This window comes from Fistularia commersonii, chromosome 11 (genome assembly GCF_037954325.1).
Source record: "Fistularia commersonii isolate RoL2024-O1a breed Wild chromosome 11, RoL_Fcom_v1.0, whole genome shotgun sequence".
In the NCBI taxonomy this organism is placed as follows: Eukaryota; Metazoa; Chordata; class Actinopteri; order Syngnathiformes; family Fistulariidae; genus Fistularia; species Fistularia commersonii.
The window spans coordinates 8,558,247-8,570,629 of NC_141294.1; the positions used below are offsets into that span (position 1 = coordinate 8,558,247).

The 12,383-nt window shown below is 39.6% G+C and overlaps 1 protein-coding gene across 1 annotated transcript in view; it reads right to left on the bottom strand.

Moving 5' to 3' along the window:
* The window catches only part of osbpl10b (oxysterol binding protein-like 10b), a 55,963-nt gene that overhangs the window by 24,593 nt on the left and 18,987 nt on the right, over positions 1-12,383 (bottom strand). Inside the window, exons 5-7 of the mRNA XM_086154834.1 lie at positions 7,907-7,999; positions 7,026-7,389; positions 6,224-6,333 (exon numbers count right to left, since the gene is read on the bottom strand). Of these exons, the coding sequence (XP_086010960.1) occupies positions 6,224-6,333; positions 7,026-7,389; positions 7,907-7,999 (567 nt within the window). The remainder of the gene's footprint in view (positions 1-6,223; positions 6,334-7,025; positions 7,390-7,906; positions 8,000-12,383) is intronic.

The window sequence follows — 12,383 nt, forward strand, 5'->3', positions numbered from 1 at the left end:
CGCCCAATGAGGAGATCTTAGCAGGATGACAGAGGAATCTTGATGGAAGATTTCAGTCATAATCTCGTCATAATCCTCCCTTCTCTTTAGATGGATTCAGGTTGAACTATTAATTCGCTATTCACTGTCATGGCAACCAGCTATGTGCTATAGCAGCCATGTCATATGATGAGAAACAACGGTAATAACAATGCTTTTTTTTTTCTCTCCAGAAGCGGGAATCTTTTGAATAATGAATAAGTTGGCGCATTTGTAGTTTGATGTATATGTTGTGGACTCTGTGTAAAAAGTCCCAAAATTATCATCCAGAATATTTTAACACCGTGAAGGTGAAAAGTAGGAAACAAAAACAGTTACACAAACATAGGTAAGCCAGCAACAACCTCACAATCCACCAAAACTCTGCACGCATGATCACTGGAATGTAAATATCTAAAAATATATCTATATATCGACTGTGAGCACGAATTATCCACTCCGGCTTGCATTAACTTTGGCTCAAGGCGGAAAAAGCAGGATTCTATTCAGAAGGTATAGAAAGTGAGGCTTGCAAGTGATTGTAAAATGGTGTATTACTCTCACACATGCACACGTACACAGCTCTATGTTGTGCCTGCTCGTCACGCTAGCTCCAGCAGAGTTATTTTTTGTCCTGCCTGCTTTTCACCAGGGCATAGAGGCGAGTTCCGCTCTGACTCGCATCACTCAGCTGAGGACTTCACGCACACTCATCTTTTACGGGAGAATACAACAAAGGAAGCATCTGTTCTTAACATGGACGCTAGAGTTACTTATTTAAAGCAGGAAACAACCTGTTATATTTATGAAATATGTATATTTATAAAAGTGGTTACCCTTAAATAAGGGGATTTGTAACAACTCACTGAAAGGGGAATATTTCTAAATGTCATAAATATGTATTATCAGGATACCAGCCGATGAATTTTCATAGTCTGACTATTTTGCCGTAACATGACCAATCGTGTGAATACCAGTACAAATTGGATTTGTTCCAGCGACAAAACTTGATTAAGATCCCGGCTGTTAGCGTTCATCCACTGATAAATCCTGCAAGAAAATTGAAAAATAATCAGCTCCTCTGCTGCCAATAATAATGAAGCCAGAGAGAGCAAAGATTATATGTACAATATCTTGACAAAATTGGATTGTTTTATTTAATTGCCACCCAGGTTTCTTATATGTTTGATCAGATTGAATATATCGAAGCACCACTATGAATTTTGATTTACTTCAATCTACACCGTGATGCAAAAAAAAAAAAAAGTGCAAATATTTTTCATGTTTAGATATTGATGTTATAAAACCGATTGGAAGCCACCTGATCAAGGCCTGTCCACCAAAAAAGCTCAACAAATGCAAAAAAATGCAACAAATGGAATAAGATGAAATTTTGAGGATTGACACTAGTGTGGGTTGACCATTTGTTTCGGGCAGCAGAGGACTCGTCTTTTATGAGGGTGGAATAGTTTTTGGGAAGCTTTGAAGGTGTGTGTTGCGGTCGCTTAATACTTAATACTTAATACTTAATACTTAATGCGTACATTTTGTTAACTCTAGATTGTTTTAGTCAAGTAAAAAAAAAAATCAATATGCTACTTTATTAAGGCATTTTACAACACTCTTCTTTTAGTGTCGTAACCTCGATATATATTTTTTTCCTTTAAATTGAACAACTTCCATGCGCTCATATGCGATTTGTTCAGCGATTGGCCTGCATATCGATCACATCTCCTGACCAAAAAAATTAGAGTAATGAAGTTGGACTTTTTCAGGTTTGAACTCTTCTTTGACCACGGTGGAGTTAAGGTTAGTTGGAAGGAGGTACTCTGGCTGTACTTTAAAAGCTGTAAATGTCATACCAGTGCTTCGCTTCCAGTAAGTGAATGCTGGCACAACTTGCTGCCACTAACCAGTTACTAACTTCACTCTTTGTATGCATGTACGGTGTCAAATAAAATGCATACATAAACTGGTATGAAAATCACAGCAGAAGATACTCAAATTCTTCCGTGGATCTCTGGGTCGACCACTAGGGGGTTCACCCAGCTCTCTGAAATTATGCAAACTCTGATGCTCACCCAGGAAAACATTTCGGTGCCAACTCCATCCTATTACAGAAAACATACTAAAACTAACTGCACTAACCTTTTTGACCAAGAATGACTCAGATGGATGGATTTAAACCCTAATGATTGGAACTTATCCATGAAGGAGGTAGAGAGCAGGCCACTCTACTCTTTCTGGGGCAAAACACCAACCAATCAGTTCAGGTATGTGGATGACACGCTGAATTTACTGGGAAGGATGTAACTGATGACAATCTGCCCTTCTTAGACTGCTCACTATACATTCTGTATTTTTATCTACGTATTAGTCTTGCAGTACCTTTTCACATTCCAACTCAGGCGAGTTGATTCTTACCTTGGTTCCCCAAACGATACACACATAATGATGAACCTGTTAACACAGCAACCTCATACAACCCGATTGCATATAAAACGTAACAAACCTTTTCAGCTTAGATCGACGCTCAACCGCAACCCCAGATGAAACATCCCATAGTCCGCCAGAACCGAAGGGCTCTCGTGGATGAGAGGTAGCAAGACTTCAAGGAGAGAAACTAAGTTCGGTTGCCAAGATAAGATTCGACACCTGAGAGACCGAGAACCTTCACAGACCCGTCGGCGAATTACCTGCCCACATGTACTTTTGTTGACTTGTATAAGAGACTGATCTACAGGACTGTCTCAGAAAATTAGAATACTGTGATAAAGTTCTTTTTCTTCTGTAATGCAAATCAAAAAAACAAATATTATTTTTTCATGATATTCTAATATTTTGAGATAGGATTTTTGAGCTTTCTTAAGATGTAAGCCTTATTCAGCAATATTAAAATAATAAAAGGCTTGAAATATTTCAGTTGATTTATAATGAATCCAGAATGTATGACATTTTTGGTTTTGTAATTGCATTACAGAAGATATAGAACTTGATCACAATATTCTAATTTTCTGAGACAGTCCTGTATGTTTCAGGTCAGTCGCTGATGATAGAGATTGGATGAAAGGACAGCAAATTCAGTGTAACCTATGTGCCAATAATCAACATTTAATAAAATAAATATCTTCTCATTGGTTTGGCTCGTAGTCAGGAGTCCTTCAACGCCACAGTCTACCCGGTAAACCGGCAGCTTTGTTTTCATTCAGGGCCTCCGTGGTGTCGAACCATAAACAAAAGCTCAATTAACTAAGTAAATGATAACGTGAATGTCATCGCGGAGCCGTGAATAATGAGGCTCCTCTTTCCGTCACACTCCACTGCTTCCTGACACACATCCGCTGCTCTCACGGCACACACTGCTTGCCAGCGATTTCCCCACTGATTGGCAGCATCGGCTCCATGTGCTCCTCTCCTCCGACAACAGTCCGCTGTTGACAGTGAGACTGTCTGCCGTGTCCATCAGAGAGCTGAGCCGTCACGGACAAGAAACCGGGGAAACACCCTGCGGTGATTTTAAAAAATAGTTCTTGATGTAAATCTTTTGTTTTGGGTTAGAAAATACTGTCTTTGGTGTTAATATTTAAGAATTAAAGCATGTATCCTCATAGGCAGTGGGGTTTCAGAGGACTGTGGCTCACTAAGTCAGGATTAAATAGAGCTGGAAAAATGGCTCACAACTTTAAGCCATTTAAAATGTGACTATAAATGATCTGAATGATAGTAAGAAAAGAACCGACAACAGCTCTAATGAAAACACCCTGAAACTGAAGTCAATCTGCTTTTAAAATTTTACTCTCTCAGCCAACCTGGAAGGGCAAGTGGAGAGGATAAAAACCAATCGATAATTATATCGACGCCACGATTTACTCGCACTACTGGAGGATACGGCTTCAAATCCCCACTGAATAGCGGATAGACACATGTCACTTTACTGCTGTATATAATATTTAATTTTCACATTAGTCATAATGTCCAAGTCTCCAGATTGAAAAGATTAGATGAAATTCAGACAGACTTAAATAAAATCTAAATCTATAAATTCTCTCCTCGGTAATACAATCAGAGATTATTAATGGAATCTTGAAATTTCCTGTGCCATATTTAATTGTTGAAGCTTTTTTAACATGGCAGGGGTTATACACATTGTACTACACAATGGGCAACATCTCATACAAGAGAAAGCCTGCAAGTCCTTTAAATGCTGCTCGGAGAAACATGTTGCTGAGATTGAATGTGCCCCGCGGTGTGAACCCAATTCACACCTCCGAGGGGAGCTTTGTTTGGCCGGGACAGTTTGTTAATTTATCGATCAATCAAATGGTTTTTTTTCGACCGTCCCAATTCGAATACAATGTTGCACAATATTCTTTGCCCAACAGATTTGATGTAAAATATCCTCAGTAATACTGAGCTGGGTTTAGTGTTTTGTTTTTTTTTCTTTTAAGGGGTGTGTTTTGTTTTTTGTTTTTTTAAGGGGTGGTGGGGGTTACAGTTATAATAGGGCATTAATATCAAGGGCTAATGAAGTACTATGATATAACCTACGACCGCAGAATCACATGTGTTCAGTCATCTGGGGCTGCAAACTGCAAGTTTCAGAATCACTACGCGCTACGTGGTGTATTGCACCTGGATTTAGTTTAGTGAAATTGCATGAAATTTATGATTATCCTCATGATAAAGCTAGTAAACAGGGACATGGTTGCAAGTAAATAATGAAAAGGGTTGCAACTACAATCGAGTGCCAACTTGTTATTTGGCGCCACCTACTGCTGTGAATCAAACTGATATATTAGATGAGCATCAATTTCTCTATCTCTCCCTGTCTCCCTCTGAAATATACACACACACACGCACACACACACACACACACATACACACACACTATAAATAACACTGCCCTCAACTGTGTGAAGTAATATGCACAGGCCTGTTATTGGGAATGCTTTTTAGTGCTCATGCTGTGAGATCATTTTTTTTTATATACATTCCGTCAACTTTAAATCAAAATGAGTCACTCTATTTGGCACAGCTTGTATTAATCTTATCTTTTTAACTCACGTGGTTAAACGTAATTGGGATTCAAAAATATAACAATGTGCATCTTGGGGCTGTAAAAACTGTCATTTAAAATGTGACCTTCAGAACACAAAAAGGAAGAGAAAGTTATGTGTTAATTCTTGTCTGGCTTGCTGTTGACTCTTAAGTGCCGAAAAACAAAAAAAAGGCTTTATAAAAAAAAGGGGATAAATATGATGGAGCACACTCAAGTGGAAACATCATTTTGCAGGATAAATGTGTAAAATGCAGGAAGCCTTAACCGATTTGGAGGAAAAAAGCAATTACCCCAATATGCAGGCAATGTTCCCACCTTTCACATCTTAAAATACAGAAGGATCAATACCATTTATCACATTAATCACAATCTGATCTGTGTGTGTGTGTGTGTGTGTATGTGTGTGTGTGTGGCTCTGTTTTCATACAACTTGGATGTGTTGTTCAATACACTGCAAATGAACTGTCTGCATTTACTTGGACTTCTCGAGAAAGATCAGCTGAAAAACACGCACGCTTTAGAGCTTTTTATAACGTTTACAATCTCAACACTGCTGAACCGAGCAGTTGACATCTGCTCAGTATTACACAGATATCAGTCAGGATTATGTTGCAGTTAAATAAAGAAATTCGGAAATACCTGACTGTATTTTCATATTTCGTTTAATATAAGTGTCCTTGTATTTAAGTGTAGATAAGTGTAGATAATACACTCAAAATATCAAAAGCAAAATTACACAGAATTGCTGTTATTTAACAATGAAAGGGCAATATAAGAAGTCACCTACTATGAAAATGCACATTTTACACTAAATCGATTTTTCTTATTAGGTCGGCATCCAGCTGAGAGCCTGATGTTGTTTTTAATGATGAAGTTTTTAAAAACATCAGTATAGAATATGTATAAGAGGCACATAGAATCGCGTCAGTCAGGTTCTCACGCGCAAATTCCTCCGACATGACGTTAACACCTTTTCTCACAGTCTTATCGTCTTAACTTCGTGACAGAGCACTTTCCAAAAACCAAAAGCTGGTTTTATCCTCTGACAAAGACGGGTGAAGATTATGATACGCTGATGAATATATCCCTCATCAGAAGAGGTCATGTTACCATGCACTACTACGCTCTACCAGTTGTCTATCTTACCTGGATTACTTCAGGTTGGGCGTCCAGGTTGCTTGAGGCAGGAGGAGTCTGGGGACTGCAGTCTTTTTTCACCTGTCTATCAAAAGATCTGGACTGTCCGACAGGACTGCCTGTAGGATAATAAGCGGATAAAATAGCTATAAATAACATTCCAGAGGCTTTACCAGTTATAAGACTTAGTTAAGTTATGATTTCAGCTTAAGAGTTACGAAGCTGCTACTGTTCTATATCAGTCAGTAATAGCAGAGAGACAAGCAGGTTCTATTTAATCGATGACCAAAAATACTTGCATTCTTGAAACAGTGAATAGATTTAGAATAGAAAAATGGCTCCAAAATCCCACTGTTTTATTACATGTCTAGAAAGAAAAGAAGTACTTTGGGTTTTTTTTTTTTTTTAAAGTAATTTGCGTGCTCTCCTGGAGAGTTCAGCATATGAGGCTGCATGGTGAGACACGGATCGGATATTTTCGGAATTCTCTAGCACTTCCCACTTCACAGTCTGAAATGTGTGACTCCCTTGGCTCTGGGTGTGTTAGCGCATAGGAACATATGAACTGTGGAAGGAGAAATGGAGGAAGAGGCTCTATTAGTTTTGTATATATTTGTGTTTTTAACTGATTTCTGGTATCCTCCATGTTACTGATATGACTGAGACATCCTGTAATGCCTGCCACCTTGCTGTAGTATATTTGATTTATTTAGAAGCTTCTGTTTCTTTGGTTCGACCAGGTTAATAACAGGCTGTGAAAAGTTTTACAAAAAGATACAACTAATCCACGAGGAATTAAATTATGACCCACCTTCAGGTGCACAAGCTTGGTTCTGCATCTGAACATAGTTGTGGTCGCTCCTCTCCCTCCCAGTCAGATTGCTTTGTTTTGGACTCTGGCTCTCTGCGACACCGTGAGCGGGGCTTTGACCGCTGGACCTGAGGCCTCCAGGCTCTACCTGGGTCACGCCGGAACCGCAGCGGCCAAACCACGGCTTGCTTCTCTCCGTGGAAGCGGTGTTGTTGAAACCGGCGGGGCCGTTGCAGATGGAGGCATTCGGGATGTGGTTCTGGTTCTGGTTGAGGGCCTGGATAACGTTGTGCTGCAGTAAACTGAGACACTCCCCCAGGCAACTCAAGGTGGCCGAAGAAGTGGCTTTCAAAAGTAACAGTTCCTGGATCCGGTGGGAGAAAACAAAAGAAGGCGAGAGCAAGAGGGAGCAGCATTAGAGCAGAACCCGAGAATGCACTAAGACAGGACATGTCCTGGACGAACCCCCGGTGCTCGGGTTCACCGGCGTTTCCGCCAGGAGCAGCTTTCATTTGGAATAAACCTTAGAGTTTGATGAGATGGATCCTTCTACTGAAGGAACAGGCACTTAGTCACAAACAAGATGTTATTTTTAACTTAGTGTCCTGCCCCTGCGTACCTGGTGTCAGGACAGACAGTTCCGCTAAGCCGTCTGAAATGAAGAGCAAAGTTCTAGTGAATTAGAAACGATAGCGTCCGTTCGAAGCCAAGCTATCTCTCTGGATAAAACCTCAAAGAATGTCAAGCGCCGCGGTTTCTCTGATGACTTTTCTCAACCAACTCTGAGGCGATGAGAACCTATTTGCATTCGTATGGAAACACGCTGAAGGGTTTTCTTGCCGTATTCTTTTGCTCTATTTACACAATGCATGAAGTGTTACCTCATCAAGAGCAGACAAGGGTCCACCTCGGGGGGACAGGGTCTCAATGGAGTTCACAACGTTCTTCTGCTGCTCCTGAGCCTGGCCCACCGCCTGCGCACAGACAAACTCAGATCGTGAAAAATCTCGGGAAATGCCGCACCTAACTTTTTTGCGAGAAATACCTGACAGGGGAACATCCACTGTGACATAGAAATAGGGATACGGATGTTTCGGCTTTATTTTCCCGCTGACTAACAATGTCAGCAACGTCAAAGTTGAAACAAAAAAAAAGAAAGCTTTGGTTTTAATGAGGGGGACGGAGACAAAATGTGATCCCAAAAAAGGATACGTTAAAATTAGAATTTGATGACATTTTTATGAACTTGAAAACATTAATACTAGTTCAAAAACAAACTGTTGGCTATGGCTGGAACTCTGGACTGTCTTTCTAGCGATACAAGACATCTTTTGGCGCCACTTGTCACTTTTTCGTTGGTAAAGTCGCCTTTTGCGGACATGATGCTGCAATGTTGCCATTTATGTTTAAATACATTTTTTTATCTTGAATGCCCTCGTATTCCTATAGCTTGAAAAAGTGTGACCCATTTGGTTCTTTGTGCTGGATCCATCATTTAAATAGCATCTGCCAAGGTGCAAGCACACCTGCCCTTTAAAGGAAATGAGAAGTTGACACCAGAAAAATTAATATGGGAATGGAAACGGCTGTGTTTTTTTTTTTTTTATTAAATAATTGCAAAACCCTTTGCAACTTGTACCACTGTTTGAGGAAAGGATCGGCGGGGAGGAAAAAAACACAGCTGGCTTTAGATGATGCAGAATATACAATGGAAAAACTTATGCTCTTAATTTGAAGGGCAGAGAAAGGTGGAATTTAAAAAAAAAAAGGGGGCATCCGGAAGTGCGCGGAAATGTTTTACATCTTCAAGATGAAGAAGAACAGAGGATAAGTAATAAAGGCAGTGAGGAAGACTAGTCTGGGGAAGAGATAATGACAGGATTTTTTCTGTGATCCCGGGAGGTAATTAGCTCTGGCGTTGCCACTGCAGAGCGAGGCTGCTGGAACGTCTTGGCTAATTTAATGAGGATGTGAGATGAGCTGTGATGAATGTCTTTCACATACCCACTCAAAGTTTAACCATGGCTATAGAGATGATATAACAATCTTAACCTTTTAATAACCATTTGACACTTAACACTATTACTGCTAATCTCTATTCTTGCAGGCGGGGTGTTATAATGGCATTAAATTGCTGCAAGCATTACAACATTTTTACTTTAGGACACTTCCATACAGTTATTTACACTACCAAGGTTTTGTAGGGAGTATTACATGCATATATTACTGTTTATATTGTTCTATCATGTATATTCTGACCGTCCAAAATGATGTGGTCACACGACAACACACTTGTCAAACAGAAAAAGCAATGAAAGCCTTGGTTCAGACTCTTACTATGGACCAGTGTCAGGTGCACTTTTTTTCTAAATCTATACACTGTAATTTCCCTGGCTGAGAAACTGAAGTGTGAAAATGTCATTATTATTTTTTTCTGCCATTTACAGTATATACAATTATAATCCCCTTCTGCAGGTTGAAGTGAAATATCGTGACGAAAGGTGGAGCAGCTGTTCTTGACCTGGGCCTCAAATCACAAAGTAGAAAGGTAGAAATAAAAGTGGGAGAGTTGGAATTGGATGAATAATTGAAAATGCATGCCAAGAAAATGGAAATGTATCAACCTAATACAGGCTATTAGCGAAAAAAAGGGTAGTTCAGCCAAAGATGGAACCAAAGACGGATGAAAATTGTGTTTGTGTGGTTACGTGTGTCAGAGGGTACACAGATACATAGATTCATCCAAACAGAATCAAAGCTGCGTAATCAACTCACTCAAGGGGATTTTTATCGTGATCAACAAGACATCTCAGTAAAAGTTATGCTGGTAAACTTCAGCTGCTGTGTATAGACCCCCCCGAAAAGAATTAGTCTATCTCTAAAAATCCCTTCACTATTGGATATATTGATCTCACACATCTCTAGCAGGTTCTGAGACCTCTACATCCTCGGCCAGTTTTTGAGGCACTCCAATCGAGGTTGTATATTTTTAGTTGTGTATTTGAATAGTGTTTTTCCTATCTATATTTTTATCTTCATGATTTGCTAGTGTTTTTATATTGTTCTTGTAATTCTTTTTACTTCTTCTCATGAAGAACACGGCAACATCTGATCTGAAACGGTTCAGTATCGGTAAACTAACCATGATATTGCAAATGATGTCAAAGCATCTCTGAACCACAACTAAGTGTGCCATGAAGAGGGTTATCACATGTTCCGCAATCCGATATCGGGTGGCTGCATGTGGGGGAAGGTTCATCTCTGAGCCTCCTATCCGCTGCATTTTAGATATCAATGCCTTCCTTGATCGTTCTGTCCACTGGCGCCACGACCCATTGATCGTTCCTCGGTGATGCGAGCAATGCTGCAATGTTTTTAACAGTCTTACGGGCAGAATCCATCATGGTCGGGGGGGGGGGGGGGGGGGGGAGGGGATATGGACGTGTTCCACACACTTGTGTTTGCTTTGGTGGTGCTCAGTGTGTCACCTCAGCACGGGGGGTTTAATCTCCACTGCAACTGAAGTGACAAATTGAAGTATCTTTAATTGAGGATGCATTTGTCGCGAGTCAGTGGTGATTAAAAGCAGCGGTGCTGATCCACGGCTCAGAGTAAAATCTTCATTGCAATGTTCTAGCACCAGCTTTGTTGATCATATTACCAAGAAGCAAAAAGTTACCAAAGTTACCAAAAATCAAAGTTACGACTGAGATGAACATATACTGTAGTGAGAACGTGCAATATTCAGAACTGTGCAATATTTCATTTCATAACAGCTACACTACAATTTTTCCTTTTATCATACTATTGTGCACTCCTTACCTCACTTGTTACTAAGACACTTATAGTTTTATCACTTGTTTACTAAGACACTTTATAGTTTCACTGAGACACTTTATAGTTTATAGTTTATTTTTATTTCTAATTCTGCCTTTTCTTTTTATTATTTATTACTGTTATATTTTCTGTAATTCTGGCACAATTTCCTTCGGGATTAATAAAGTTGTTCTTATCTTATCTTATCTTATCTTATCTTATCTTATCTTATCTTATCTTATCTTATCTTATAAGGGAGGACTAAAACCGCAGATGGCGGTTGAATGTCACAACATTTTTTTTTTTTATTTCAGAAAACTTTGATCTAAATCAACAACCTTAATGGAGGAGAAGGAGATGCCAAGACTAGTGAGTCTTGCGCAAGGATAATGCAACCACACAGCGACACACACGACAGACAGGCATTTCCATGGCCTCACTAGAGAGATGGTCCATTACGCATGAAATACCGCACAACATCAGTAATCCAAATCTAGGCATCATTGTTTGATTCAATACTGCCAAAATAAAAGCTATCACTTGCTCCATTTTGATCTGCTAACCCAAAGTACTCCTTGGTAACAACTGCAGCCTCATCTTTCAACATACCTTTGATACTGGTCATACCGAAAAGAAACAGCCGTGATGTTCCAATGTGAACCAAAGTTTGATATAAATCTATCATCTTAAGGAATTTAAGGCAAAACTCACAAAAGGTTGTCTTGATGTGAATAACTGCTTTACAATCCGCTTAAAAAAAAAATCTCGGTGAGAAAACTGACTTGTCTTAAAGAGATTTGCAAAGAAAGAGAAGTACATTTTGCTTTTGGTATCATCAAACAGCTGAAAACAAAATTGTTTATTTCAGTGAACTGTAAATTTTTATTGGGATAGAGATTAGAAATTAAATACATGTATAGTTCATTTGTTTTTCCTTCTTACGTGACAAAAGATATTGTGGCAACACTGGGACAAAGCTTTTACGTCTTTTCGTATGATAAGCATAACACACATACGCGTGCTCACTTGCGTGCACAAACACACACACAAGTGGCAGCCAGATCATGCCTCACTCTCACACACGCCAGTCTCACAGAAGGGTGAGTCATACCACAAACAAAGTTAAAAGTATATGAAGAACAAGGCATATTGCATTCACAATTAAAATAATGTGTGCAGAATCCCAAACATTTGTGCGCATACGCACACACACACACACACACACACACACACACAAATAGGCAAAGCTATCATGTACCCATCCCTGTGGCTTTTATTGAAAATAACGGCTTCAGCTTCTGGTCCATCACCCATTTTTGTCTTTCATCAAATATAAAAACAAAGAAGATCAGCACATAGTCATATCCACCGTGAAGCCCATATAATTTCCTGGCTCTTCTTTTACCGTTGTCATCGTCCTGAGAAGTTTCATGAAGCCAAATTTCATAAACCAGCGTTTTGTTTTTGTAGACAATACAGCAAAAGCTTTTCTTAGCTCCCCATCTCCCACTGGCGCAGTGTCACATGTCTAACAAGCTGACA